This window comes from Natrix helvetica, assembly GCF_964273705.1.
Source record: "Natrix helvetica genome assembly, chromosome: 2".
In the NCBI taxonomy this organism is placed as follows: Eukaryota; Metazoa; Chordata; class Lepidosauria; order Squamata; family Natricidae; genus Natrix; species Natrix helvetica.
The window spans coordinates 274238388-274265941 of record NC_138552.1 but is presented as its reverse complement, the minus strand read 5'-3'; the positions used below and the strand labels follow the sequence as shown (position 1 = coordinate 274265941).

General features: G+C 44.5%; 2 protein-coding genes across 3 annotated transcripts in view; one reads left to right on the top strand and one right to left on the bottom strand.

Moving 5' to 3' along the window:
- The window catches only part of LOC309386717 (protein NipSnap homolog 2-like), a 291445-nt gene that overhangs the window by 113841 nt on the left and 150050 nt on the right, over positions 1 to 27554 (bottom strand). The gene's annotated exons all lie outside the window — the stretch shown is intronic.
- PIMREG (PICALM interacting mitotic regulator) lies at positions 946 to 20577 on the top strand. 2 transcript variants are annotated; one of them, XM_081945621.1, is made up of 6 exons: positions 946 to 1046; positions 4529 to 4839; positions 5517 to 5815; positions 6923 to 7018; positions 11562 to 11609; positions 19683 to 19814. In XM_081945621.1, exons 2-5 carry the CDS (start codon positions 4558 to 4560, stop codon positions 11590 to 11592), a joined length of 708 nt encoding a protein of 235 aa, XP_081801747.1. In that variant the 5' UTR covers positions 946 to 1046; positions 4529 to 4557; the 3' UTR covers positions 11593 to 11609; positions 19683 to 19814. The 2 variants fall into 2 exon arrangements, with proteins under 2 accessions (XP_081801747.1, XP_081801746.1); XM_081945620.1 differs by lacking the exon at positions 11562 to 11609 and having other exon boundaries at positions 19683 to 20577.

Sequence of the window (27554 nt, the reverse complement as noted above, 5' to 3'; positions counted from 1 at the left end):
ATCTAACTTATGGGCTTGACGGAAGCTAGAAAGAGGTCAAAATTGCAGCTGTGTCCACATAACGTGTCTCGCTGGGTCAAAGTTTTGGAAGCTACATTTTGCAGCATGATCATTTCTATATCGAGAGCCAGTTTGGCACAGTGGTTAAAGGCAGCGGGATAGAAACCAGAAGACCAAGAGTGCAGAGAAGAGCAGCTAAGATGATTAAGGGACTGCAGGCTAAAACATATGAAGAACGGTTGCAGGAACTGGATACGTCTAGTTTAATGAAAAGAAGGACCAAGGGTGACATGATTGCAGTGTTCCAATATCTGAGGGTCTGCCCCAAAGAAGAGGGAGTCAAGCTATTCTCCAAAGCACTGGAGGGCAGGAAAAGAATAGAAACTATTCAAGGAGAGAAGCAACCTAGAACGAAGAAGAAACTGCCTGACAGTTAAAAGAATTGATAAGTGAAACAACTTGCCACCAGAAGTTGTGAATGCTCCAACACTGGAGGTTTTTAAGAAGAGATTTGACAGCCATTTGTCTGAAATGATATAGAGTTTTCTGCCTAAGCAGGGGGTTGGACTAGAAGACCTCCAAGGTCCCTTCCAACTCTGTTATTCTATTCTATTCTGTTTTGTTCTAAGCTGTTTAGAATCTAATGAATCGGGCAGGAGCAATGCGCGTGCCTGTAAAATAACAATGTTAACTTGTAAGAATTTTTAAACTCTATCCTGCCTAATTTTTGCTACTCCGAAATCTCCGATAAAGCGTCCTCCTTCCTTGGGCGCACAAGCAAGCATGTGAAAAGCAATGCAGACGGAGATCGGTGGGATAAGATTCCCAGCGGGCTCGGAGCAACGTTCCCCCTTCACATTCAATTGCTTCTTCCTCCCACGCTTTCCCGTGCAATCAAGGAGGGGGGACGAGGGGGAGGGGAGGAGCGCTAGACGCCAGCCAATCCGGTGGGCGAGAAAGAGCCGGCGCCTCATTTGAAATCTTGCAGGAGAAGAAAGCTGGCCGAAGAAGGCAGGGGTGGCATACGTAAATAGCAAGCGGTAAAGGTGAGTTGGAGCAAAGGGGAGAGAAAGGCGAGATTGGCCTTTCCCCCGTTCCATTAGCTCCATTATAATTTTAGTAGTGATTAGATTGATTTGTGGTGTTGGAGAAGACTCTTGAGAGTCCTTCGAACTGCAAAGAGATCAAATCAAATCAACCCTAAAGGAAATCAGCCCTGACTGTTTTTTGGAAGGACAGATCCTGAAGCTGAAACTCAGATACTTTGGCCACCAAATGAGAATTGGGAAAGTCCCTGGTGTTAGGAAAGATTGAAAGCAAAAGGAGAAGGGGACTGCAGAGGATGAGGCAGATAGTGTTATCCCTGCAATGAACATGAATTGGGGTAAACTCCAGGAGGAAGTGAAGGAGGGGGTGGTAAGGAAGGCTGGCTTGCTATGGTCCATGGGGTTGGGAAGTGTTGGACACAATTTAGTGACTGAAGAAGATTAGCCAAGTCCCTGATGATGTTTTCTTAGTTGATGGATGCAGGTTCTGTTTGCTTTTGCACTGCATTTGCCTAATGCTTCACAGTGAAGCTGCCAATACATAATGCCAGGAAGGGGCGTAAGAGTCTGTGTGTTTAGGAGTCCCAGAACACACCCAATGCTGATTTGGTCCAAGAGAGTGATTTCTCAGCTGATTTCTGCGTCTAAGGAAAAACTAGAATCTGAAGTCTCCCTGTTAGTAATCCAGCACTTAACCAAATCTTCATGCTGCTTCTCAAGTCCACAACAATTTTACTTGATTTATTTATGCCATGCATTAACTGCTTAAGTCCCCAAGGGACTGATGCATTATATCTCCCACTTTGCATTTCCCACCATCAACATCGTAAGCCTTTTTGCACACACCCTTCTAATGACCTGTGATGACTTCTTCAGTTTGGCATTCAAAGAGAGGAAAACAAAATGAATCAAGATTCTGGAATCTTGACTTAATCAGGAAATACCTTAGACAAATAACATATTTGCCACAAATTCCGCACTGGGTGGTGATGGGTGGATAACCTTGACCAGGTATACCCCAGTTGATAAATAACTTCTATTAATAGGAATAAATATCTAGCTCAGGATTGAACTGGAGTTTTTGGTGCTGATGGGGTTTTTTTTTTGGTGGATGTTTCATTACCTAATTAAGTTATCTAGTTGGATCAATTAATGAGAATAGAGCTAGAAAGGACCTTGGAGGTCTTCTAATCCAACCCTCTGCTCAAGTAGGAGAACCTGTAGCATTTCAGGTAGGTGGCTGTCCAGTAGTCTTTTCTTTAAAAACGTCAGTGTTGAAGCACCTACAACTTCTGAAGGCAAGCTGTTCCACTGGTTAATTGACCTTACTGTTAGAATGCTTTTCCTTAATTCCAGGTTGCTTCTCTCCCTGATTAATTTCCATCCATTGTTTCTTGTCTTGCCTTCTGGTACTTTGGAAAATAAGTTGACCCCCTCTTCTTTGTGGCAACCCCTCAAATACTGGAATACTGCTGCTATCATGTCCTCCCTAGTCCTTTTTTTCCTCTAGACTAGCCATACCCAATTCCTGCAATTGTTCTTCATATGTTTTAATCTCCAGGCCCTTAATCGTCTTAGTTGCTCTTTGCACTTTTTCCAAAGTTTCAACATCCTTTTTTGTAATGTGGTGACTAGAACTGGGTGCAGTATTCCAGGTGTGGTCTTACTAAGGCTTTATAAAGCAGTACTAATACACATGAGATTTTGATTGTATGCCTCTTATGCCACCATAGTTACAAATGCTAATGACATGTCTCCAAGAAAATAATCACCTATGATTATTATATTGGACTTTGGATAAACCTGAGATCATAAAGTCAGAATGTTTTCAAACTGAAGAATTTAGAACTGGCACATTGAAAAACTGCTGCTTGTCTTAATGATGCTTATCTCAATGTTTTGCCCAGGTCAGTGCTTTAAGCCCGACTATTCGCCCTCTGGTCAACAAAGGGCAAATTTTGCAAGTGGCAGCTCTTCACATATTTCAAAAGTGCTGACTTTCTTTTTTTAAAATATCCTTTAATTAAAAAAAGAGAGAAGTGGGATCTTAGCTGCAATCCCAGCCTTCAGTATTAACTTTATTTATAAGAATCTCCATCAAGAGACGGAGGGGGACGTCTGCCCATCGCGGCCCCCTCTGCGAGCCTCAGTCGGGCAGAAGGTCCCCAGGTGAGAGGTATTCCCAATGACTCGAGGTTGTTCTGGGCCCGTCTCTTGCGGAGGGTGTCTTCTAAGAGTTTGAGAAAGAGGTTTGGGGTAGGCAGAGCAGGGTGTCAGGTGGCCCCAAGAATAGCGAGAGGTGAAAGGCCACTTCTCCTCCTTCCAGACCCCAAAGCCTCCCTGCATGGTGTCAGCTTCTGCGGGATAGAATGGCTGTTTTGAAATACTTGATCTCTGCCCTGCAAATTCCTTCACTCCATCTCGCCATTTCCTTCCTCCAGCCATTACTTTGTGCTTCCCTGTCAAAAAGGAGATAACACATCAATTCAGAAATACACTTCTGGGTAGTTAAACCTCAAGTCCTATAAACTAAGGGCTACAAAGCCCCGGCGACGGTTAATTAGCAAAGTATATGAGAACTCAGAAAGCCACAAAGAAGAGGGAGTCAAGCTATTCTCCAAAGCACCTGAGGGTAGGACAAGAAGCAATGGGTGGAAACTAATCAAGGAGAGAAGCAACTTAGAACAGAGGAGAAATTTCCTGACAGTTAGAACAATTAATCAGTGGAACAGCTTGCCTCCAGAAGTTGTGAATGCCCCAACACTGGAAGTCTTTAAGAAGATGTTGGATAACTATGGTATTTGTCTGAAGTGGTGTAGGGTTTCCTGCCTGAGCAGGGGGTTGGACTAGAAGACCTCCAAGGTCCCTTCCAACTCTGTTATTCTATTCTATTCTAAGAACCAGTTGGGTGAAGGTGCTGGTTTAGAAACTAGGAGTCTACGAGTTCCAAGCCTCCCTTAGGCATGAAAGCTACTGAGTGACTTTGGGCCAGTCCCTCTCTCTTGGCCCAAGTCACCTCACAGGATTTTTGGGGGGGGGGGAATGGAGGAAGGAATATTAGATATACGTACTTCCTTGAGATCACAGGCATGTACGCAAACGCAAAAGATGAGGTAAAATATATGAATAAACCCTAGAGAAGTTTTAGGAAAAATAAATCTTGGATGTCCAAGATCTTGGATGAGGTGTTGCGGAATACATTGGAGGATAGTAGATAAAGAGAGTTGTGGAAAGAAATTTCAATTTCTTTCTACTTAAGGAGTGACTGCTGACTAGCCACTCTAAGATAACCGTTTTGCAGGCCTGCCTCTGACAAGTTAAATGTCCCTGCTATCAGTCAAGCTGTTATCACAGTTCTTTGTAGGGGATTTCCCAGCATCAATTAAATAACTTTAATGACACTAACAACAGGAAGTATTCTTCTCCCCATGTTGTGAACTTATGGACTAAAAACTTGAGTAGGCTTTTTTTTCCCTTTTAAGGCCTTTGAAGAATCCAGCTCTGGGGAAGGATGGCATCTGTGTTCCAAACTGTGGGATCAAGCATTGGCTGGCGGAGCCATCAGATCCTATCTGACTTTGAGGAGAGTCCCGTGCCAGATCGATTCAGGAAAAGATCTTCTGTGAACATGAATAGTGCACGGATGTCCCTCCGGAAAAGAATGCCTTTAAAAGAAGTAAAAATGAATTTTGATGAGAATCCAACTTGGGAGAGCCTGGAGGCTAAGGAGAAAAGCTCAAACCTCCAGATGCTTACAAGAACAGCCAAAAATGTATTTGGAACAATGTCACGGGTACGGATATAGTTCGATTCATGAGAAGCTAATGAATTAAGCAGATCTGCATCTATGGCTTAGAAAGTTGATTGAACTTTGTTCTGAAATTCTCAGACATTATTAATTTTCACATACTTTTGCTCTTCAAGGAATCATTTGATGGGATTTTTTTTTTAAACAAAACCAAAATAGAGGTACAACTAACAGGGAGCTCTGAATGGGAAGGCGTTATGACTTTCTGAATTAAAAGTCACAGCTGGTGCAGATACTCTTCATAATCTATTCCCCCAGGCCAAGGATATCCACAGGGAGCGGGTCAAAAAAGTCAAGATGGCAGCCGCAGTCATACAACTGAAGCCCTGTTCTGGGGAGTAAATCTCAGACTTACTCCCCAATGAGTGTGCATAGAATGATTATAAATTTATTTATTTATAAAACTTATACATTGCCCATCTGACTTAAGTGATTTTGATAAAATAATTAATGATACTAGGTAATATATGATGATAGATAGGTAGATAGATAGATAGATAGATAGATAGATGATAGATAGATAGATAGAATGGTTTTTATGACCTGTAGATACGTTTTGCACATTTTTGAAAACTTTCAGATTTTATCAAGCTGCTAGGTTGCAATCTGGAGAATATCCCCATTATCTCTCAATGTCAATAAAAACTGCCTTTGTGTTTCAGAAAATGCAAAGGAGCTGCCAAGGTCCCTCTCGTGCTATAGCAGCTTCGTTGGCCAGGGACCCCAGAGGAAAGAGCAGAAGTTCCATAAAACCTTCCAACGTCTCTCCTCGGACCCCTCGCCAAAACAAGAAGCTGGCTTCCATCTCAACCCCAACATCCAGCACGAAGATTGTATCCCCATCCAGCAAGAAGTCTGGGTCCTGTCAGCATAAGAAAAGTCTCCTGCCTCTACGGAGATCCATGAGGGCTGCAGCCTTGAGAAGCCCATACGGTTCTCCAGTTTCTCTTGCTGTGAGAAGGTAAGTAGGACATTTGCTAAGCTAAGAGGTAACTTGTGTGACTTGCCACTTTCTCCTCCTGAGATGTTTTTTGACTCCCCAGGGCAGTCTAACTTGAGATTATCATTAAGTACCATATTTTTGAACTATAAGACACACCGAACTATAAGATGCGCATAAATTTACAGGAGGTAAACAAGAAAAAAATAGTTTTTGGCCTCTACGCATTGTGCTTTTTCTCTCTGCATGCTGCAGTGCTCTGTATGTCCTGTTTTTGCCAAAAACAGGCCTGTTTTTAGGCTCCCAAGCTCGCCACCTGTTGCGTTTTCATCCTCCCTAGGCCCCAGAAACACTGCAGGCCAAAAATGAGCACATTTTTTGCAAAAATGGGCCATGCGGATCACTACAGAGTGCTGGGGGCCGGGGACAGCAAAAACACCGCAGGCGGAGGGTTTGGGAGGCCAAAAATGCCCATATTCCGTCTATAAGATACACCTAAATTTTCATCCACTCTTAGGGGGGAAAGGTGCGTCTTATGCTTCAAAAATATGGTAGGTCTATCCTTGATTAAACTTTTCTGAGTCAAAGTTAGTTAGATGCCGTCACCTTGTATGACTTTTGCTAGTTACCCAATGATGAAAGAAAAGAAAGGAGTGTATTCCCAATTTGCTATAGCAAATCCCAGGTCCAGAGTGAACACATTTTTGCTACTCTGGCTTCTCAATGTAGATATTCCAAAATACGCTATTTTTGTTCATTTAACCACAAAAGTTCATCTTGCCTGTGGAAATGTATCTTCTCTTTTGTTTATAGTCCCTTTTCCCACCTCAGGCACTCCAGACAACTGACAAATACACACAAAAGAATCTATTCCAATTTGAAATCCAGTTTTAAAATGTAAATAAATAACAGCTTTAATTAAAAAAACAACAACTGAATCCCTCTAGCAATCCAAAGGCTATACCTGTATTTTGTGGTAATATACTCTGCAAATGAATCATGAGAATATGTTTGGCATTATTGTGCTGTTCTGAAAAGAAGAGGGATGAACCAGAGACAGAGAAAAGTGCTATTCATTGGTAGCCCAATTCACTCTTCACCTTTGCCGGTCTCTTTTTGTCCTGGCAGGCAGCTGGATTGTGACTTGGAGCTGGTCTCAACAGGCATTCGCAAACTGAAGCGCCTCTCTCATGCTTTCAACGACATCATTGTTCAGGAGGAGAGGTGAGTTCTAGAAATGGTCTTGCCGTTCTCATCCCGCTGTCCATAACGGTGCTTGCAATCAGGCAGTTGTTGGGGCCTCAGATAAGTTTGTGTGTGGGTAAGAATGTAGGCTGGAGTCTTTGTTGTGCCACTTCAAAACAGCAGGGAACTTTGTTGTCCATTCCCAAACACAAGGGACTCTAGGGAACAAATGATATGGTAGCTTTGGGCAGGTTGCCAACATCCTCTTGCATCTCTTGTAACACAGCCTCGGAAGTCCAGGTGATCAAGCTTCCCGAACACTCACATTCCAGTTTCTTATCACTTTGAAATGGGAAAGAGATGAAAACTGTAGTTTAAACCCTAACATATAGACAATCCTCGACTTACAACCATTTGTTTAATGACCGTTCAAAGTTACGACGACACTGGGGAAAATGTGACTTGTGATCGGTTTTCACACTTACAGATGTTGTATGCCAAATTTTGATTCCACAGGAGTCATAGAATGCAGATTTTGGATGCATTCTGTAAGTTAGCTTATTTGCGGCACCTTGGTTCGAAAGGTTTTAACCTAGGGTGTACCATTTTACCCAGTTAAAGGTTACAGGAATCAGATTTTTTATAATATATAGATGCTCTGGACCCATATGCCTTTGCTAAATATCCCCAAGTAACACTTATTCTACTTCCGAATATTGATTGCAAACAATGAGCCATAATCAAAGTTGCTGTATTCTGAGCTGAAAAAAATCTCATAAATTAGAGTGACTCATAGATTAGAGCACAGAAGATACTCATTCTTAGCTGGCATTCACTGCTTTTCCAGATGTTTTTAGAGTAAGTATGACAGTCCTACTTACAATGTATTATTTCTTGAAACACTCCAATTTTCTGTAAAGAATACCTGACTTCTTTTGGCTATAACAATTTTGCTTGAACCAGACACCAGAAGTATTTATTGGACACATGATTTTAATGACCTATTTGGAATATTTACAAGCTTTATGGCTGAACTGGACTTTTTGAGGTCTGTTTTTTTCTTTAAGTGCTTCTTCAGAAGAGCATCTGCATTCCAAATAACTTCTTAAGCATTTATAATTTATTTTTTTATTTTTTTAATGGCTATACCATTTTTTCAAAGTCCACCATTGTACTTCATTCATACCATGTTCATTTTGGCCTCCTGCAAAAACCTGGCATGCAGGACACAATCTCTAGTGGAAGCAAACTTTCTTTATTGCCATCCCTCAACCTTTCTCTAGCAAAAAGTGATCATGTTTGCAAACTGCTACTTATTCCCAAAGGATCAAAGCCAACTCTACAGGTACTCCTAAACTTACAACAGTTCATTTAATGACTGTTCAAAGTTACAACTGCACTGAGAAAAGTGACTTATGATTGTTTTCCACACTTATGACCATTACAGCATCCCCATGATCACTTGATCAAAATTCAGATGCTTGGCAAGTGATTCACACGTATCACAGTTGGGATCATGTGAGCAGCTTTTGAGACCTTCTGACAAGCAAAGTCAATGGGGAAGCCAGATTCACTTAACAACTGTGTTTATTAACTTAACAACTGCAGTGATTCACTTAGCAACTGTGGCAAGGAAGATTGTAAAATGGTGCAAAATGCACTTTAACAAATGCCGCACATAGCAACAGAAATTTTGGGCTCAAGTGTGGTTGTTGGCTGAGGACTACCTGTATTTCTCTTCATTCAAGTAGAATTAATATAATTCACAATCTCATCTAGACTGCAGATCAGAACAAACGGTGTCCTCCTTAGCTCCTACAAAGCACTCATCAGCAACTGGAAATTTCCAGTCCAAATCTGCCTCTTTCATAAACTGTTTTGATCCCAGTTGCTGAATCTGTAGTGTAAGAGGTATATAGGTAGTCCTTGACATGATCACAACTGAGACCAGGATTTCCATTGCTAACTAGGATTTAGTGAGTTGCACCCGATTTTATGACCTTGCTTGCCATAGTTGTTTACTTTCGTTTAGTTTATTAAATTTATAAACCGCCCCCTCTCCCCGAAGGGACTCGGGGCGGTGTACAGACAATAAATATACAATAAAACAACAAAGCAAAACACCAAACCCAGACAAACCAACTAAACACACAGTCCGTACAATAACCAAACTAACAATAGTTAAAATAGTTCCAATTAAAACCAATTAAAAACCCCAAAACTTAAAAATTTAAAATGCCATCCCGGAGGGTCAGGATTAGATTATACTATATTTCTGATTTACAATTACAATTGTGCCAGGCCAGCTAATTTGAACAAGTGGGTCTTAAGTTTCTTACGGAAGGAGCGGAGATCAACAGTAGTTCTAATATCGGGGGGGAGGTCGTTCCAGAGGGTTGGGCCCATCACAGAGAAGGCCCTACTCCTGGGCACTGCCCGCCCGCATTGCTTAGCGGATGGTACCCGGAGGAGTCCCTCTCTGTGAGAGCTGATTGGCCGCAGGGATGTGTGGGGTAGGATGCGATCCCGCAGATAACTAGGTCCTGAGCCATGGAGCGCTTTAAAGATGACAATCAACACCTTGAAACGCACCCGAAAAGCCACAGGCAGCCAGTGCAGCTCGCGCAGGAGCGGTGTTACATGGGAGTACCTAGTACTCTCCATTATTGTCCGTGCGGCTGCATTCTGGACCAGCTGTAGCCTTCGGGTGCATCTCAAGGGGAGCCCCATGTAGAGAGCATTGCAGTAATTGAGGCGGAAAGTCACCAGGGCATGAGTGACTGTGCGAAGGGCGTCCCGCTCTAGTAGGGGGCGCAATTGGCGCACCAGGCGAACCTGGTGGAACGCCCCCCTAGCCACGGCTGTCACATGTTAAGGGAATCACTGCAGTTAAGGGACTCTTACGGTGATTAAGCAAATCTGTCTTCTCCCTTTTTACTTTGCTTGTCTGAACCTGGCTGGGAAAATTGCAAATGATGATCACATGACTGAAGGATAAATCCATAAATTTTGATCATGTGACCATAGAGATGCAGCAATGGTCGTAAGTGGGAGGACCAGGTATAAGTCACTGTTTTCAGGACATTTGTAACTACCGTGTTTCCCCCGAAAATATGACCTGTCCCGAAACTAAAGCCTTGCCACATTTTTTGCGTGGGCAAAAATATAAGCCCACTGCCGGAAATAAACCCCCTGGACAACTCCCCCCTCCGGCCAGGCAGAGCACCGCTCACTGACCTAGCGTTATCCCGAAAGCACCAAGTCGCAGGAGCTGGGGGGGGAGCGCTCACGTTGCTTGCCGCCTTCGGGATACTGCTAGGTTGGGGAGTGGCGTTCTGCCTGGCCGGAGGGCAGAGTTGCTGGGTGGCTGCTCCCTTGTGAACTGGCTCCTGAAGAGCCGGGCACAGCCTCAGGGGCGAAGCAGCCATGAGGTAACCATGCTCACGAGCAGCCGCCCGGCAAATCCCCTCTCCAGCCGGGCAGAGCACTATTCACTGACCTGGGGGGTATCCCTAAGGTGCCAAGCCATGTGGTGCTCTGCCCGCCCCCCAGCTCCCGCTACTTGGCACATTCGGGATACCCCCTAGGTCAGTGCATGGAGCTCTGCCTGGCTGGAGACGGGAGCTGCGCGAGCGCCTGTTCCACCCGCAGCCTCACCAAGCCCTTGCGCAGCTCTCCCAGGGCACTGCTGCTGGCAGCCGCCCGCCACCCCCCCCCCTGCTCTGAGCATAACTTCCAAACTCCAAAAGTCGGGGCCGAGTCTTCCAGCATCGGCCGCTCTAGGAGTGCTCTCTATGGTGGGCTGGCTGCTGGAAAACTGTCTGGAAGACTCTGCCTGGCAGCCGGCCCACCATAGAGAGCACTCCTAGAGCGGCCAATGCTGGAAGACTCGGCCCCGACTTTTGGAGTTTGGAAGTTATGCTCGGAGCGGGGCAGCAGCGGCCAGCGGTGGTGCCCTGGGAGAGCTGCGCAAGGGCTTGGTGAGGCTGCGGGCGGAACAGGCTCTCGCGCAGCTCCCCTCTCCAGCCGGGCAGAGCTCCATGCACTGGGGGGTATCCCGAATGTGCCAAGCCGCGGGAGCTGGGGGGCGGGCAGAGAGCCACATGGCTTGGCACATTTGGGATACCCCCTATGTCAGTGAATGGCACTCTCGTGAGCATGGTTACCTCATGGATGCTTCGCCCCTGAGCTGTGCCCGGCTCTTCGGGAGCCAGTTCACAAGGGAGCAGCCGCCCAGCAGCCCCAAAACAATAAGCCCTCCCCTATAATAAGCCCAAGGCCATATTTCGCCCCTGTTGTATTTTCGGGGGAACACGGTAAATGGTCGCTAAATGAATGCATTTTTGTAAATCAGTTGTAAGTCAAGGACTACCTGCATAAGAGGAGTGTGGTTGGAGGTGTGAATCTTGTTTGAAATGTATTTAACAGAAATAATTGTGAGTTGGTATTTCCCAGTCTTATGTTTTCAAGGACAGCTACATGTTAACAGGGACCAGCTCGGTGGTCCCTTTGAAGTAGTCTGAATATCATCATCATTTCATCTTATAAATCCTTTATTCCCAATGTTCTTCCCATCTACTAGTGATATGACAGTTGCTCTGATTTGTAACTGAAGATAAAAACCATCAAGGTAAAACTTATCTTGTTTTTTTTTTGCCTGATTTGCTTGGAGTTCATTAACATTCACAGAGATTGCCTGCATGGAACAACCCAGCTCTTTAACAGGTTAATTAATATGCATGTAAAAGTCGTCTTCTCTCTTGTTTTTTCTGATAGCAGCACTACAGGAGAAACCAAATGTGTGCATTGACCAAATTCCTTTGGATTGTGCTGGAAAACAACATAGGGTCTTTACTCATTTAGGGATGCTGGTTGACTTCTTTGCCCATCATTGCATTGCCCACCAAATTGCAAAACGTGGCAGACTCTTAGTCCACTTGTTCCTACTTTTGACTGTTGGCATTTTTGAGGGCTGTGATGGCTACCCTTTATGTCCTTGCGTGCCGAAAGTACAGGCACCGGCATGACAGCACGCTTGTGCGTGCCCACATCCATAATGCAATGCGCGCACAACACCTCCCCTGCGCGCCCTGCCCCACCTGCGCATGCACACCCACCTCCCCCCACATCCCACGCATGCACGCGCAACCCTCCCGCACCCCATTTTGGGCTCAGCAGGCCTCCCTGAAGCCTCCTGGGACCAAAAAACAAGATGCAGGGGGTGCACAGCATCCCCCCCCACGCATGCATGCATGACCCTCCACCCCCACGCATGCATGCATGACCCTCCACCCCCACGCATGCATGTGCGAGCCCCGCATGTGGGGCAGAGACCTGAAAATCAGCTGGCTGCTAGGAGGCATGCACGCATGCACGGTGGAGCTGAGCTGAAACGATGGCTTGCTTGCCCACAGAGAGGGCTCCACATGCCACCTGTGGCACACGTGCCATAGGTTTGCTGTCACGGTTCTAGGGTCTCAGGCAAAGAGAAAGAAATAAAAATCTTTCCATCTCCCATCCCTTGATCATCTTAAATTTCCCATTGGGCTTTCTTGAAATTTGGACAAGCGTCCCTGCCATTAATGATGTTTACAGGCCAGTCAACCCCAACCTGGTGCCAGCTAGATACCGTATCTGGACGTGACTTACATAATTCTCTACTCAACATAGGTGGAAATCGCCTCTTGGGAGTAGCAGGTTGGAGAATACCCTTGTAGGTTGATTTTGCATCATATTAAACCATATGTGGTTTGATCTTCCTATAGGAACTGAACCTCCGTGGTGTTATTTGCAAGAATATTATTAAATCGTGGAGAAAATTCAGAATTCTTGCCTAGTGTCTTATGAAATTTCAGTGCTTTGTAATACTTAGTTTTGGAGTTTTTAGACACCTTTTAGAGATTTTATGGATGGCCTGATGATGTTAACAACACCGGGTTTGTTAACTAAGCTGTTACTGCTGGTTCTGCACAATATACAGCTAAAAGCATATCAGATGCTGGATTAACACGGGTGAGTTTGGGGAGAACCTTTAGTTAGGTTGACTGTTAGAGTGCAGCTTGAAAACTGGATCTCAGCAATCAGTTGTTTTTTTCTGACACCCACGATTTTATCTACTAACTCCACAGTGACTTGACTAACTTAAAATGAAGAGCATGATATCACTGGTAGTTCTATGCTACCTCTCAGTGTAACACTCTTTTCTATATGTTGTTTTTAAAAAAACATTATGTCTACTCTGAGGGGAGTTAAATTAAAGTAAATAATATGGTTGATAGGATTTGGTACTTGATGCTAAAAATTGCGATCAGTAATATATAACCAGTTCAGATCAGTAAATAAATCTTGGTTCATACCATTTCTGAATTTCCTGGTAATTTCCACTGATAGAATTCCTATGTAATTGTAATGAATTACTGAGTTAGTAACTTGAGTGCACTTAAATATTTGTCCAAACACAGAATATTGTTGTGAACATTCTTCACACAATGACTTCTCAACATTTGTTTGTAGTAATTCTCAATAAGGGTGGAGATAGCATCCATGCCTGGGTTGACACTGTCCACGCCCTGATTGGACTGATTATTCATTAATTAGTGACCTTTATAACCTCCCTTTGTAACTCCACCCAGTTTTCGACTCAGTCCACTCTGAGACGGTTGTGTTATCCAATCTTCTCTCTGTGATTGATAATATTTCCCTTGATTTGGACTGAAACATATAGGCGCTGATTCCGCTTGTTAACGATATGTATTGGTCGAGTTGGCCGTGAGTATTTCCAGACCAACTCTTACAGAGGCCCCTACACTAATAGGCCACAGGGCTTTGGCCCGCAGGCCCACGCCCCCTCTCTTTCTTTGTGAAGAATGCCAACTTACCTTCAGTGATTGGGCCGCGTGATAGAGAGCGGGCGAAAGGGACTTTGATTGACAGCCGAGTTCGCAGCCCCGTCTGCGAGGCTTGCCAAATCGGGCCACGGAGCCGATGGGCTAGAAGGCGCTTGGTCCTTGTGACTAGAAGCCTTGGCGCAGCTGGTGGCCCAGCGTACGTTGCAGTGACTCTGAAGCGCGATGATAAGGAGAGAGCGGGCATGAACAGCCAGCCTAGGATCGCTACCCATTGCCAGTAGCCAGCAACCATCCAGCGAGCCCTGATCCACCCTACAAGGCCCGGGTTGTTTCAAAAAAGGCGCAAACGCCATTCTGAAGTGGGCAGAGCAAGGAAAGTAGGTCGCGGTGGCCATTTTGTCTCTCGCGTTTTACTGGCAAGCAGCATGGCAGACAGCAGTGTGCCTGAGCTCCTTTCTGATACTGGTAGGAGCCCAGCAGAGACCAGGCAGGGCCTCCTGATGCTAGGGCAGGCCCCCCTTCCCCTGCCAGACAATCAACATATCAGGGTCACTCGGTGGGGGGGGGGAGGCCAGCAGTAAGGGCTCATCATCATCGTCCAATAAGAGCTCAAAGACCAAAAAGGTCTCCAAGTCGACCACTAAGGTCAAGCACCAGGAGAAACCAGGGCTGTTGCAGCACCTCCCTGATAAAGATCCAGCACTGGCCTCTCGCCCTAGCCCATTGCCACCGCTGCAGTTAGAGCTCAGCCAGGGCCCATTTAGCCCGATGCTGCCCATTGATATGTCAGGGATTTGGGGCAGTGCCGCTTCACTGCCGCAGAGCAAATCTGCGGAGGCCACTTTCACCTCGGCTGCCTGCATCCAGAAGGACAGTTGACCCTCATGCCTGGTACCTGGTACCAGGGATACCCTCTGTGGCATCTGGCTTCCAGGACATCATAGCCGAAGCCATCAAGCAAGGCATCACGGCAGGGCTCCAGGAGAGGAACCAGGGGACACCAACAGGGGCTTCTTGGGCCGTTCCTCGGGCGGGTGTAGCTCCAGAGGGGGTTGAGCACTTGTCCCCAGCCGAGCCCATCCGCATCCCCTCCCTCATCTCCGAAGAGGGATAAATCAGAGACACCGAACTCTCTGAGGAAGGGGCCGCCCCAGACAAACCCACCTGCACGGGCCTTTTCCCCCCCACTCTGTTTAAGCCTTTATTGTGTAAGGCCAAGACTTCCTCAGAATTGCAACCCCTGTCAGCCAGTGCCCTATTCACTGAACACAAACTGGAGGCCAATACTATTCCGGCACCTCAATTGCTCATCGACATCATCCAAAGGCAGTGGTCGTCACCGATATCCGGTCCAGTGACCTCAACTAATGAAAGGCGTTTATACAATGTCGCAGAGCAGCTCGACAAGACCCTTCTCTGGCCTACTGTTGATCCCCCATTGCCACCCTGCATATGAATACCACGCTGCCGGGCTCACAGGAGGACATCTTCAAACTGGAGGATAGGCAGACCTCTTCTTCAGTGGGGACACCAGGCAGCTGCCTGGGCCGTGCGGGCCTCAACCGCCACCTCTTTCTCTTCGACATCCAGTCTATTTTGGCTGCAGCAGCTCCAGGAGCACATCCCCGTGGGTGACTCTAGGCCCCACCAGGACTTAAATAAAATAGTTGCCACAGTGCAGTTTACTTCGGACGCCACCCTGAGTGCCACCTAGTTCGCCTCCAGAGCCATGGCCTCGTTGGTGGCCTCAATGGCTACAGCAGTGGCAAACTGACATGAGGCATAAATGGCGTCTGGTGTCTGAGCCATACAAAGGAGGGGGCTCTTTGGGGACTTTCTTACACCATTGTTAATTGAGGTAAAGGATAAGCATAAGGTCCTGCCCTCTAACTCGAAGAGGGGATTTTCCTGTGCAGCTCCCTACCCTAGAAGGCAGCCCTTTTGGGCACTGTAGTACGGGGGTTCCTTTAGGCATACGGATTACTCGCCCACAGGGTTTCGCCCACAGGGAGGTTTCAGCCAACTGCCCGAGACAGCGGCAGTATAGGCAACAGAGAGGGGGCCAGTCTAAACGCCCCTTTCGCAGGGGCAGTAACAATACTACCGCTAGTTCTAACCTGTCTCAGGATCGGTTCCCCATTGGACGGTGGTTATAGTATTTTGCCAACCAGTGGGAAGCCACGACATCAGATACAATGGGTTAGAGCCACAGTCAGGTTCGGTCTGCCCTTGGAATTCATCTCCCATCCCCCAAGGTCCTTTCTACAGTGCCCTGTTTCTAGTAATCCGCAGAGTCGGCTATTGATGTGTTCAGCCCAAATCAGTCAGGGATTCTATTCCATTTTGTTTGTCATCCTCAAAGCCTCGGAGGAGCGGAGACCCATCCTTGATTTAAAAAGGTTAAACAGATACATTTGGTATAGACGTTTCAAAATGCATTCATTACGCACAATTTTGGAAGGGGTGCACGAGGGTGATTTTCTTATATCGGTCGACCTTACGGAGGCGTACTTGTACCCATCCTGCAGGAGCACTGTCAGTTTCTCCATTTTTGTTATAATTCTTGTTATTACCAATATATGGCTTTGCCTTTTGGCCTTTCTTCTGCGCCCCAAGTCTTTACTAAGGTTTTGGCTGCCCTGGCAGCTCATTTGCCCGTCAGGGTACAGCTCTACCTCGACCACATATTGGTACAGTCGGTCTCACAGGGCAGGGCCAGGGATGACCTCCACACCACAATACACGTACTCCAATCCCATGGGTTCTCCATCAATGAAACTAAGAGCCATTTCACACCTACCACCAGAATTCTCCACCTAGGGGCTTAAATAGACTCAGTGGCTGGGCAGGGTTTCCTCTCCAAGGAGCATATTCGTAGCCTTAGACAGCTGGTGGACAAGGTGGAGACAGACCATAGGACAACATTGGCCACTATCTAGACTGCTGGGGAAGATGGTATCTGCCATCGCAATAGTACTAGACTACATACAAGTGACCTCCAGTAGTTCTTACTCCCGTTCCAGAAAAAGAGGAATAGCACTTCTTTGGTGCGGGTTAATTTGCCCAGGGAAGTTCGTCAGTCCCTCCGTTGGTGGAGGTCCCCGGCCATAGAGAAGGGGTGCTATTTTAGAGTGACCAGTAGGGTCACCATCACCACGGATGCCAGCCTGTATGGCTGGGGGCCCACATGGAGTCACATATGGCGCAAGGTCAGTGGTCCCAGGAGGAGGCTGCTAGGAGCATTAACTGGTTAGAGCTTAAGTAGAGCTAAGACTGGCTCTACTGAGCTTCCAGCACTTCATCACTGGACAGCATGCGCTAATCCTAACAGATAACATCATGGCCAAGGCCCATGTAAACAGGTAGGGGGGCACCAGATCTAGGGATCGCATGCTGGAGGCCAGTACCCTGGGCGAAAAGCAACCTTTCCATCGTAGCTGAGCACATTTCAGGGGTGGCTAATGTTAGAGCCGACTGGGTAGACCAGGCCGAATGGCGACTGCACCAGCCTCTTTTTCAGGAGATCACGCAGTGCTTCAGGGTCCTGGTTGTGGATCTATTTGTCACCCCTTCCAACGCTCAACTCCCGAGGTTCTTCACGAGATTCCGCACGCTGGGAGCAGAAGGAGTGGCTGCCCTTCACAGCCCCTGGCCCACGGGTCTTCTCTATAATAATAATAATTTAATAATTTATTAAATTTCTAGACTGCCCCCTCTCCCCGGAGGGACTCGGGGCCTTCCCTCCGGTGCCTCTTCTCCCCAGGGTTATCCGCAAGGTCATCAGCATCAGGCCGGAGATCATCCTTCTGGCCCCTTACTGGCCACGACGGCCGTAGTTTGCCCACCTTCAAACATTGTTGACAGAGAGACCCTGGAGGATTCCGCCAGACAGGATCGCCCTCAGCTAGGGGTTGCTGGAACACTTGGAGCCCTAGTGGCTTCAGCTGACCACCTGGATATTGAGCGGCTCGCTCTAAGGGGGGGCAACTTCTCTGCCAGGGTCATTGACATGATACAGGCCTCTAGGAGGCCTTCGATAATCCGCATTTACAATGCCACCTGGAAGATCTTTTGTAATTGGTGCTTGGGCAGACATATCACTCCAGCGGACTCCTCCATTCCCCAGGTTCTAGAGTTCCTGCAGGACCAACTAGAAAGGCAATGGCACAAACTAGATGTGCGTCGGGCACTTAAAATATACATTAACCACACGTCAGAGATTCGACGGCCCTGAGGGGCATCACTGCCCATTCTACAGGGAGTGCCGCCGCCACCACAGCGTGGGCTACGCAAGCTTCCCTGGACGAAATCTGCAGGGCGGCGGCATGGGCGTCTCCATCGCCTTTTATTAGGAATTATAAGTTAGACAAATTTGCATCGGCTGATGTGACTTTTGGCCGTAGGGTCTTACAGGTGGTTCAGGCTGACAGAACACATCTGGAACAGTCAATGCCCCACCCTTGAGGACAGTTCGGCTTGGGTACGTCCCATGCATGGATGCTATCTCCACCCTTATTGAGAAAGGGCGTTGGTACTTACCTGATATGCCTCTTCTAATAAGATGGAGATAGCATCCAGCCCCACCAATGTAGGGCAACTGTTCTGACCTTTGTTCTCCAATACTGAATATTTTTCATTGTTTGATTATTTCAGTTTCCATGTTGCATTGGTATTAAGGTTACTTGGAGAATGTTTACTAAAGTTGATGATGGATAACATGTCGAGTCTGTCTTCCTTTCCTTCCCTGAAAACTGGGTGGAGCTACTCACAAAGGGGGTTCATAAAGGGTCATTAATTAATTAGTAATCAGACTCAGTCCAATCAGGGCGTGGACAATGTCAACCCAGGCATGGATGCTATCTCCACCTTATTAAAAGAGGCGTATCAGGTAAGTACCAACGCCCTTTCATCCTCTCAAGCTGAATGATTGCTTAGCAGCTAAACCACTGGCTGGGGGGGCAGAGGCAGAATGGACGGACTCTCATAAAATGTCTGAGATTTTAGTCTCTTATCATTTAGTTATTTTTCTAGAAAGGATGAGACCTGTCTGTAATTCATTGTTCAATAGAAGCAATTTACGGATGAGATCCAGACTCAAATTTCTAGAAATATTAGAATTCGGATCATAATACCTTGTTTCCCTGCAAATAAGACCTCTCTGGATAATAAGCCATTGGGCTTTTGAGTGCATGCACTAAAATAAGCCCTCCCCGAAAATATTGCAACACAACAGCAGCCATGAGATGACTAAGTTCGCTGTCTCCTGCACCTCAAAAATAATAAGACCACGCCGAAAATAAGGTCAAGCACTTATTTTGGGGGTTCAAAAGAAAATAAAACCCTGTCTTATTTTCGGGGAAACCCAGTAATTCTACAGCAGTGTTTTTCAAATTTGGCAAGCAGCTAAATTCTTTTAATGACCCCATAATCCCTTGTGGGGTGGAGTCTGATCAACTGAATGGAGTTAAGTATTTACTGGCCAGATGCCTTTCCTGTTGCCAATGCAGAGTTTTGTTCAGCAGATATATTCTTATTGTGCACAGGGAGAGAAATTTATGCGAGTCGAGAGCTCCACCCCTAGCCCACCACATTACTGTGGGGAATTCTGGGAATGATGTCCACATATTTTAAAGTTGCCCTGTTCAGTGCTGTTCTACAGCATTATCCTTATCAATTTGTTTTACTAATGCCTTTTCATACATGTTACCTCCAGGCTATCCAAATTTACGTCAACTTCATGGACCAGTGACTTAGCCACTGAGGTTTTTCTGAGGAAGGAGAGGCAATGTATGTCCTTTGATGCTCTCTTGAGCAACATTCCTTGGTGGTAACAGTTGTTTCTTCTTGTTTTGCAGAGATCAGGCAATCCTAAACTATTATGAAATCATGGCACAGAATATTCGTGCAGTGCAATTGCGGTCTGGAAGCCTGGCTCATTGTTTTCGGAGGCAGGCAAGGAGAGTACGGTGGACCTGTAGCAGCTGGGCTGATAGTCACTTCAAATAATATTAACCTGGAAACATTTGAAGGATGGACTTTTGAACAAGTTTTAATAAGCTTTTAAAATCCATATTGAATCGACTCCATATAAGCTTGTATTGTAAACTGCTAACTTATAAGAAACCTCATGTGTCCTTTTTATAGACTATGTCAAGGGTGTCAAACTCAAGGCCTGCGGGCTGCATCCAGCCCGTGGGGTGCTTAGATCTGACCTGCAAGGCTGCCCTGGAAACAGCAAAGGATCGCCCTGCGGTGCCTCTGCCAGTGAAAATGGGCTCCCAATCTCCGGAGCTCAGTTTTAGCTGAAAGAGGGTTGCAGGAGGCCATCCCAGCCGAAAATGGAGATTAGGAGCCCGTTATCACTGGTAGAGCAGTCGTGCCACCACAAGCGCCCCTGATATGAGTCAAGCGGGTCACACTCACCCCAGCCTCTCAAGGTCAAACACAACCCTGAGGCGGCCTTCAATGAAATTGAGTTTGACATCCCTAGACTATGTATTCAAATTTCTACACTGAAATTAACTGTATTTATAATCTTAAGACAAACTGAGGTTGCATTTTGGACTTTGTTCATTGTTACAGAGTCTTAACAACTGTATATACTTTTTAATCCATGCCTTCTTTCAGCATCTTATTCTCATTATGTTTTGTTTAATGAGTTGTTGTAACTGTGGACTCTGAAAGAAAAAGTACAACATGTAGTATGGAATCCAACTTTCTCAGAATATTTGATTGAATTAAAATAAAACACTAACATTCAATTTCTTATATCCAAAGAGATGTCTAGAAGATTATTGATAATGTACTGCAATATCTTTGGGCACTGGAAGTGTTGTTCAGAAACCTCCAGATTCAAAACCAACTCCATACAAGTAGTCCTCTACTTATGACAATTGAGCTCCAAATTTCCATTGCTAAGCAAGACAGTTGTTATGTGTGTTTTGTCCCATTTTATGACCTTTCTGGCCACGGTTATTAAGTGAATCACTGCAGTTAGTAACATGGTTGCTAAATGAAGCTGGCTTCCCCATTGAACTTTGCTTGTCAGAAGTTCACAAACAGGCATCCCATGATCTGGTGACACTGCAACTGTCATAAATACATGCCAGTTGCCAAGTATCCAAATGTTGATCACATGACCGTGGGGATGCTTCAACCGTCATGGGGAAAATGGTCAGAAGTCAGCCTTTTCAGTGTCGTCGTCACTTCAAAGAGTCACTAAACAAATGGTTGTAAGCTGAGGACTACCTGTGTACATTTTATGTGGCCAGCTGTGGGTGCCAGATTTTAAGAAGCCATCGGAGGAAAAGAAACAAATTAGGGTGGATACTCTTTAGGAGGAACATCAGGACACCAAACCAAGAATAAAGAATCATATGATGGCCATTTTTAATATCCGGAAGGAAGTTGCAAAGAAGGAACAGTTTGTTTGTTTGTTCCTTTCTCCCCTCCCCAGTGATCAGCTGAGGAAAATTCCTCTCCTGAAGTTACTCTTTGCAATTAGACATAAATCACTCCTGGGCACCAATACATTTCAATTCTTCCATGTTAAAGATTTTTTTTAAAAAGGAAGCTTAAAAACTAACAAAGTAAAAAGAAAAAAAGAAATAAAAGAAAATTAAGTTTTCAAGTTAAAAAAAATACAAAAAAGTGGCTTCCCACGTGCTTTACAACATTTATAAGTTCAGTTATAAATGTATCTATGCTTACAGCACAACTCTTTTGTCTATATGCTTTCCTGTCTAATCATCAAAAATTAGGAATCATAAGTTCTTTTTTGCCTCAAAAAGCCTGAAAGGGATTTCGAGTCAGCAATAAATGTAAGTCAATTTGGCTGTCTTAGCAAGTTCCACCGTCTTGACTAACAATTCCTCTGTTGTACATATTACCCAAACTTTCCACAATCTCACTGCAATTATCATACACAAAAGCAAAGTTCCATAACTTATTTCCAACTAGTTGTACATCAGGCCCAAAAGTAAAATACAGGGTCTTAACTGTATAATTAAAATACACTCTGAATCAGTGTATAGGTAGTTCTCAACTTACGACTAGAATTGGGACCAGAATTTCTGATACTATGCAAAGCACTTGTTAAGTGAGATGTGCCTGATTTTATGATTTTTGCCATGGGTGTTAAGTGAAACACTGCAGCTAGGCAAATTGCGTGATTGTTAAAAGCAAATCTGACTTCCCCTATTGACTTTGCCGGGAAGGTCACAATCACATCCTGGATGCTGGGAAGCTACCTGGGGAGGTCACATGACAATCACATCATCCCATGCTGCAACCATCAAGTGGCTGTAAGTCAAGAACTACGTGTATATTTCTGAATCCAGAATTTTCTAGCTTTTTTACACATCGACCAAATTCTGGTATAATTTCTGTCGAGGGCAGGGACATGTCTATGTCTAGTTTAATGTACATCTAGTTTAATAAAAGGAAGAACTAGGGGAGATGTGATAGCAGTGTTCCAATATCTCAGGGGTTGCCACAAAGAAGAGGGAGTCTCCAAGGAACCTGAGGGTAGAACAAGAAGCAATGGGTGGAAAATAATCAAGGAGAGAAGCAACTTAGAACTAAGGAGAAACTTCCTGACAGTTAGAACAATTAATCAGTGGAACAGCTTGCCTCCAGAAGTTGTGAATGCCCCAACACTGGAAGTCTTTAAGAAGATGTTGGATAGCCATTTGTCTGAAACAGTACAGAGTTTCCTGCCTAGGCAGAGGGTTGGACTAGAAGACCTCCAAAGTCCCTTCCAACTCTGCTATTGTATAAGAGTTCAATCAATCAGAACAGAGCTGGAAGAGATCTTGGAGGTCTTCTAGTCCAGGGGTCCCTAACTCCTGGTCTGTGGACTGGTACTGGGCTGCATCATGCCAGAAACTGGGCTGCACAAACAAGCGAAACCCCATCCATGGGATGCAAGCAGCATGCGAAATCATGGCTCTTCTGGTCCACGGAAAAACCTTTCTACAAGGAACCACTCCGTGATGCCCAAAATGTTGGAGGCCTCTGTTCTAATCCAATGCCCTGCTCAAGCAGGTAACCCTATGCCATTTTAGATAGATCTCCTGTGGTTTTGCATTGTGTGTCCAAAAAAAAGAAGCTGCAGTAAATGCAAAGACCTATTGAGCCAATTGTATCCTCTCACAGTGACCAAAGTTTCATTTGGGCTGAGCTAGGCTAGGTGTACTGAAATTTGTTTTTATTTTTTTCCTTGAATAGAATAACAGAGTTGGAAGGGAACTTGGAGATCTTCTAGTCCAACCCCAGCCTAGGCAGGAAATCCTACACCACTTCAGACAAATGGTTATCCAACATTTTCTTAAGAACTTTGGAGTAGTTTCCTAACCAAGGACGAACCAACCACTTCCTTAATGGCTTTGAGACAGATGTCTAAAAATGAATTATTTCAGGAAATACTCTAGTTAAGTTCATGAACGCCACTAACTTCTTAATTTTATTTTTCTGATTTTATCTGGTTTTGATTTTTATGTTTGCTTTACATTTTGTTTGCGCTGTTATTTTAGAGCTGGACTTTGGTTGTGGTTGTGGCTTATTGGCACGCATGTGACTAAACTGAACAGTCAAATATTTATTGTTAGTAAGGTATGTGCATGTGATGTGAATATAATTAAGGTTATAACTCGCTTTCTCTCCATTTTGAAAATGCATAAATAAATGCATGTATGGATTTTAATCCCTGCAATATTAATGCAAAACAACAACAACAATAAAGAACCTTTGATGAAAGGGCATAGGCAATCTCTTAAATCCAGTCAGTCTTTTCAATCATTGCTTCCACACTTTGGAATTCTCTCCCCACAGGGATCCCATCTCCTCTTTTTCTCCCAGTTTTGAGAAGGGAGTTCTCCCTAGGATAAGAGGAAGACATGTTGTGAGCTAAGGCTGGAATGTGGTGGGAACCTGACCTACATTTTCTGTTTATTTTTTATTGATTTTTGTCAATTTTGCTTTTGTAAGGGCTTTATATTTACTATTTAGAATTTTAGAATAAGAGTTGGAAGAGACCCTGGAAGCCTTCTAGTCCAAACCCCTGCTTAGGCAGAAAACCCTACGCCACTTCAGACAAATGGTTATCCAACATCTTCTTAAAAACGTCCAGTGTTGGAGCATTCACAACTTCTGGAGGCAAGCTGTTCCACTGATTAATTGTTCTAACTATCAGGAAATCTCTCCTCAGTTCTAAGTTGCTTCTCTCCTTGATTAGTTTCCACCCATTGCTTCTTGAAGGGCTGCATTTTCTCAGGAGGAGATTATATTGAACTGTAGGCAGAGTTGATATGAATGGTAAGCTGCTCTAGAGTATGAATTGTTTTCTTTTTTCTAGTAGGATGCTGAAGAATTGAACTGATTATGGTGTGTGTGTGTTTGTATTCACATCAAAAAAGTTAGGTTAGTGGCTTTGATTGCACGAACAAAGCTGTATTTTATTTTATATGAACACTTCCTTGAGCCTGCCATCTTAACTCTTCACTGGCCCCCCTGATGAACTGTTTTGAGAATTAAACTAAGAGCTACCTATTTGCCACTCTACTCCACTGTGCCTTTTCCTATTTTTTAGTTCAATATCTTTTTTTAATGTGGTTAATTACTGGATAGTAAAATTTTATAAATTAAGTACACTGACACATTTCCTGATGCATCTTGATGATTCATGCCCCATCAGAATTATGTGTTCTCTCAAGAGTCCCTCTTTATTATTAGAAAAGAAATAGCTTTATATATTGAAGAAATCTAAACTTTTCTTTTGAAGGCCCCTGCTTATGAAAGATCATCCAGGTTAGGCAAAAAATAGCCAGGAACATTAAATATCTTACATACATATTACATACATCTAGCCACCTCATTCTCTGTCGTCCTCTTCTTCTTTTGCCCTCAATCTTTTCCAGCATTAGCCTATTCTCCAGGGAGACCTTCCTTCTCATTAGGTGGCCAAAGTATGAGAGGGAGGGAGGGAGGGAGGGAGGGAGGGAGGGAGAGAGAGAGAGAGAGAGAGAGAGAGAGAGAGAGAGAGAGAGAGAGAGAGCTTTGCCACCTGTTAACAATAAACTATACAATAAAACAGCTTAAAATACACTTTAAACAAATCAAATAAAAAAGATTGAAACAGTGGGAACTGAATAGTTCGTGGACCTTTATTACAGCACGAAGATTAAAATCAAACATCAAGTACTTTAGGAAAATGCTGTACAAACATATTGACAGGAAAACGAAGCCTGTTGCCTATGACGTGGCTGTAGTTTTCTTGGCCATAAAATGGACCTGGTTTACCTTTGGGGAGTTTTTTTCTCTCTCTCTCTCTACTTTAGCCTAGTATTTCTTCGTTATGGTTGACTGAAGTACTACAAATCAAGTTGGGCTTTGCTTAGCTTTACGAGATCAACCAAGATAAATGTCACTACTTAGTTCAACTAAAAGGTATTTGCCTATCTCTGAAAGGATCGTAAGTAGTGTCGGGTAACTTTTCTGAGGAAACAATTTCAGACTTGTGGACCTACTAGTGTTACTATGGAGCCAACTGCATATTGTGGTAAAAAGCTAGAAACCAGGAGACACAGTTCTCTGAATTAGAGTACACTGTTGGTCATAAGCAGAAGGAAATCCAAGCCACTTCTGGAAAGTGTTGCCAAGAAAACTGCAGCGACTAGTCTAGGCGGTTACCAGGAGTCGAGACTAACTCGAAAAGGAAGAAGGAAAGGAGAGGGGGCTATCAGAATGCAATGGGAGTCGACTTTTAGATGGAGAAAATAAACACATAATCAAAAGATGTATTATTCAGCCTTAGAAACCAAACATTCGTCTCCAGCTGTTCAGGATTGATTAATACAGACCAACCATGGATGACTGCAATGAATCATGTCTTCAAGTTATCAGAATATTAAAATGAGTTATGAGAATAACTTTGAGGAACAAGCAAAAGAACCGCAGAGCAGGAATGAAATTTGAGAATAGCTGTCAGACTTCACCCTCCTTAGTTTTCTTTAAACTAAAGGCAAGGATGGGGGGGAGTACATTCAGAGTTGCAAGATTTTGTTACTGCAACCTTATAATAAAAGTTTTAATATTAATAACTTTGGTGTTCAGATTTGCTGTACCTCAAAATGTACATTTAGCGCATTTCTGATTCTGTCCCCCCCCCCCAACCCCAATTTTTCTCTTTTATAATTTTGGGCATTCTTTTTTACTTAGATGTTTTTTATTTCATAAAAAGTTTAAAAGATTGTCTTGAAGGCACAATATTAGTATCTGTGCTATTATTAATGAGAAGCCCCGTCATCAAATCAAATAGGAACACAAAGAAAGGGCCTGTCAGTCCTGCAGCCATCTTTACTTTTGGGTCTTTGGCCTCCCACACTTTCTATAATTCTGCTATGCGCTTTCTATTGTGGGAAAATGGGAGGGTGGATTGTAAGGTGTCACATACTATGTAGCCACAACAAAATTCTTTCTAGAAAGCCAAAGTCATCATTTGTCTCTGCACCTCTGTACCTGACGGGAATTGGATGGATGGAACTGTCAGCATGACAGTGGGAGATTGGACCATGTGATGGACTTGTGGGTCTGGGGGCAAGATCTTGAACTTTCAACTAGGTGGGTAAAACTGGGAAGCTTTCAGATTCGGGTTTTACCAGTTGTGCCAACATGGCTCTCTTAATAAATTGGAACTTTGAGCCATACTTTGCCTTGGACTCTGATTTACTTTCGGATGCTATTTGGAACCCTGACATGGCCTTTATACAGATAGTCCTCTACTTACGATCACAACTGAGCCCCAAATTTCTGTTGCTAAGTGAAACATTTGTTAAATAAATTTTGCGCCATTTCACAACCTTTCTTGCCACCGTTGTTAAGTGAATCTGCGGGAGTGCATCTTACCCCATACATCCCTGCAACCAATTCGCTCTCACAGAGAGGGGCTCCTCCGGGTGCCGTCCACCCGACAATGCCAGCGGGCGGCGCCCAGGAGTAGGTCCTTCTCTGTGATGGGCCCGACCCTATGGAATGACCTCCCCCCCGATATTAGAACAACTACCGATCTCCGCTCCTTCCGCAAGAAATTAAAGACCCACCTGTTCCATTTAGCCGGCCTGGCCTAACCGTAGTTTTAATTTCCAACACTTCTGGCCGGTATTTTAATCCCTGGGGATAGATTTTTAGATTGCTTTTAATTTTGTTTTAGTACGGTTTTATATTGTTAGTTTTATGGGGATCCGACATTGTATTTTGTATGTGGTTTTTAGCTGTGTTTTGTACACTGCCCTGAGTCCCTTCGGGGAGAGGGTGCGGTTTATAAATGTAATAAATAAATAAAAATAAAAAAAATCACTGCAGTTAAGTTAGTAACATGGTTGTTAAGGGAATCTGGCTTCCCCAATGACTTTGCTTGTCAGAAGTTAGCAAAGGATGATCACATGATATTGGGACACAACGATCATCATAACTATGAATCAATTGCCAAGTGTCTGAATTTTGATCACATGACCATGGGGACGCTGCAATGATCATAAGTGTGAAAGATGGTCATAACTCACTTTTACAGTGCCATTGTAACTTTGATCAGTCACTAAATGAGCTGTTGTAAATTGAGGAAAAATATCATCATAAAACCCAACACAATACCACTGAAAAAGAAAAACAAGAAATTCAAGAAGGAACCAACAACAAAGATCTCTCTGATAAACTGAAAGACAAAAAGGATA

Excerpts from the sequence above, each read along its gene's own strand:
- PIMREG (XM_081945620.1), top strand. The coding sequence starts at position 4,558 with ATGGCATCTGTGTTCCAAACTGTGGGATCAAGCATTGGCTGGCGGAGC. Across the intron at positions 4,840-5,516 it reads TATTTGGAACAATGTCACGG|AAAATGCAAAGGAGCTGCCA; the intron begins GTACGGATATAG and ends TTTGTGTTTCAG. Across the intron at positions 7,019-19,682 it reads ATCATTGTTCAGGAGGAGAG|AGATCAGGCAATCCTAAACT; the intron begins GTGAGTTCTAGA and ends CTTGTTTTGCAG.